General features: G+C 40.8%; 1 protein-coding gene across 1 annotated transcript; it reads right to left on the minus strand.

The window, feature by feature from the left end:
• Positions 1-682: 682 nt before the first annotated feature.
• PHALS_03944 (uncharacterized protein) lies at positions 683-1,666 on the minus strand (the record flags this gene model as incomplete). The annotated part of the gene is made up of 1 exon (XM_024718241.1): positions 683-1,666. The coding sequence occupies one exon, from the start codon at positions 1,664-1,666 to the stop codon at positions 683-685; it is 984 nt and encodes a 327-aa protein (XP_024583659.1).
• Between the last annotated feature and the right edge of the window lie 130 nt (positions 1,667-1,796).

Genomic DNA, 1,796 nt, shown 5'->3' on the forward strand with positions numbered 1-1,796 from the left:
CAGACATATTCCGTTAAAGGTTTCTTATTACAGGGCTATACACCTATTCGGCCCTGACCAAAATATTACATTGCTTCATTCCGCTAAGATATTTTTCTTAATTTTTCTTGACTTTTCTTGTACGAGTCGCCACCATTTTTGGCTGTAGTCGGTAATAATTAGCATGCAGCACACATTCTTGCATGTCTGGTCCGATTACGAATTTTGTCCGTGAGGGGCTCGAACCCGCACTGCCCAGAAGCATTGACCACTTGACCCACGCCACCGGGTCATGCAGACATCTTCAATAGCCGCAAAGCCTTCACGAAAAAAAAGACGAGGAATTTTAGCTTGCTTGGACTATATAAAGTAACCTCTTCGATAAGTCTACATTCGTTAGTGCACATCTCTTGACACTTGAAATGTCTTTTTTTAATCATCTTTCTGACCTGTCATCTAACTAGGAAGAACTGTGGTGTGCTTAAAAAATATGGTATGAAGTGATCAAAATCAGTAGACTATGATCGTATCATGACGGAGATAGAAAGGTTGTTGATAGATGCATCTTAACGTGCATGATTAACTGACGAAACACACAATTCTTCTAGATCTCGCAACCTCATCTCTAAACCTATTGATGAGTCTTAACTTGGTCCCTTGGTGGCTTCCATTAACCGAATGACTGTGCTTTAGTCAAACTTAGCTATGCATCATACTTGACCAAAGCCCTTTCAGTCTTCGTTGCTTGATAACCCACACCGTCCGTATCCATCATTTCTTTCAACCAGGCGAAAGTATCATCCGATAATTTCATTTTTATGTTTTTAATCGTGTCGTCGTTGAACTCAAAAACATGCCGTGGACTATCCATAATCATAACAAACATGTACTTCATCCAAGCATAGTGCAGAGATGCTTTGTTTGGGTCCGAGACAATTTGAAAAATATCTTTCTTTGTGCCAGAGGCGTCTTTCCAAATCCAACTTGGTGTGCATTCTTTGGTTGCTTCACGCAAAATTGCATTCAAAGCATCATTGCCGTAATGCTTACTTAATATCATTAGCGTGTCGTTCGGCACATTTTTGTTTGTATAATATTCGACCGAGTACTTCACAAACGTTTTGAAACGAGCTAACGTAGCAGAGTTTTTCGTGTCAAGTTTAAAGTCCAAATCATTGAGAAGGTTAGCCGGACGGACACGACTTTGATGCCACCACAGCTCCTGATCTGCCTGAAGTTGCTTGATTACAGCTTCAACATGCGGGGTACGATCTTCCACTTTGGGCGGATAAGCCAGTCTGAACACACTACTCTCGTCAAAGAGTAACCGTAACATACTAAATACGTCCAACGGCTCACCAAGATGATTTTCGTTGAGCTGTTCAATCGTGGTGAAAATATTCTTAAAAAATTTGTCATCAAGCAACGCTTTGTCCAAAATCATACCATTATTAAAATCTCTATCATAGTCCCAGTAGCGATTTCCAGGATGATATTTCTCTTTCATGTTTCTTTTGATCGTACGTAACCAATTCCAATAGTCTTTTTTCATGTTTATGACGTTATCTGAAGTACCCAATTCAGGTAATTCTAGCTGCCATTCGTTAACCCACTTCGACCACAAATCCCGTTTCAGTACCTCAGCAACGCTCTTCAGATTATTGTCCTTTGCTGCCTCGGTAATCATGTCGATCAAAGCAACGTCAGTGTGCACTGTATTTAATATCCTGATAGGATTGAAAGGGGTACCGGGGTGAGCGCTTTGGTACGTTTTCCCATTTATCAGCCACAGCCTTGCTGTTTGGTCAAACTTACTT

This window comes from Plasmopara halstedii, assembly GCF_900000015.1.
Source record: "Plasmopara halstedii genome assembly, contig: Scaffold_2417, whole genome shotgun sequence".
NCBI lineage: Eukaryota > Oomycota > Peronosporomycetes > Peronosporales > Peronosporaceae > Plasmopara > Plasmopara halstedii.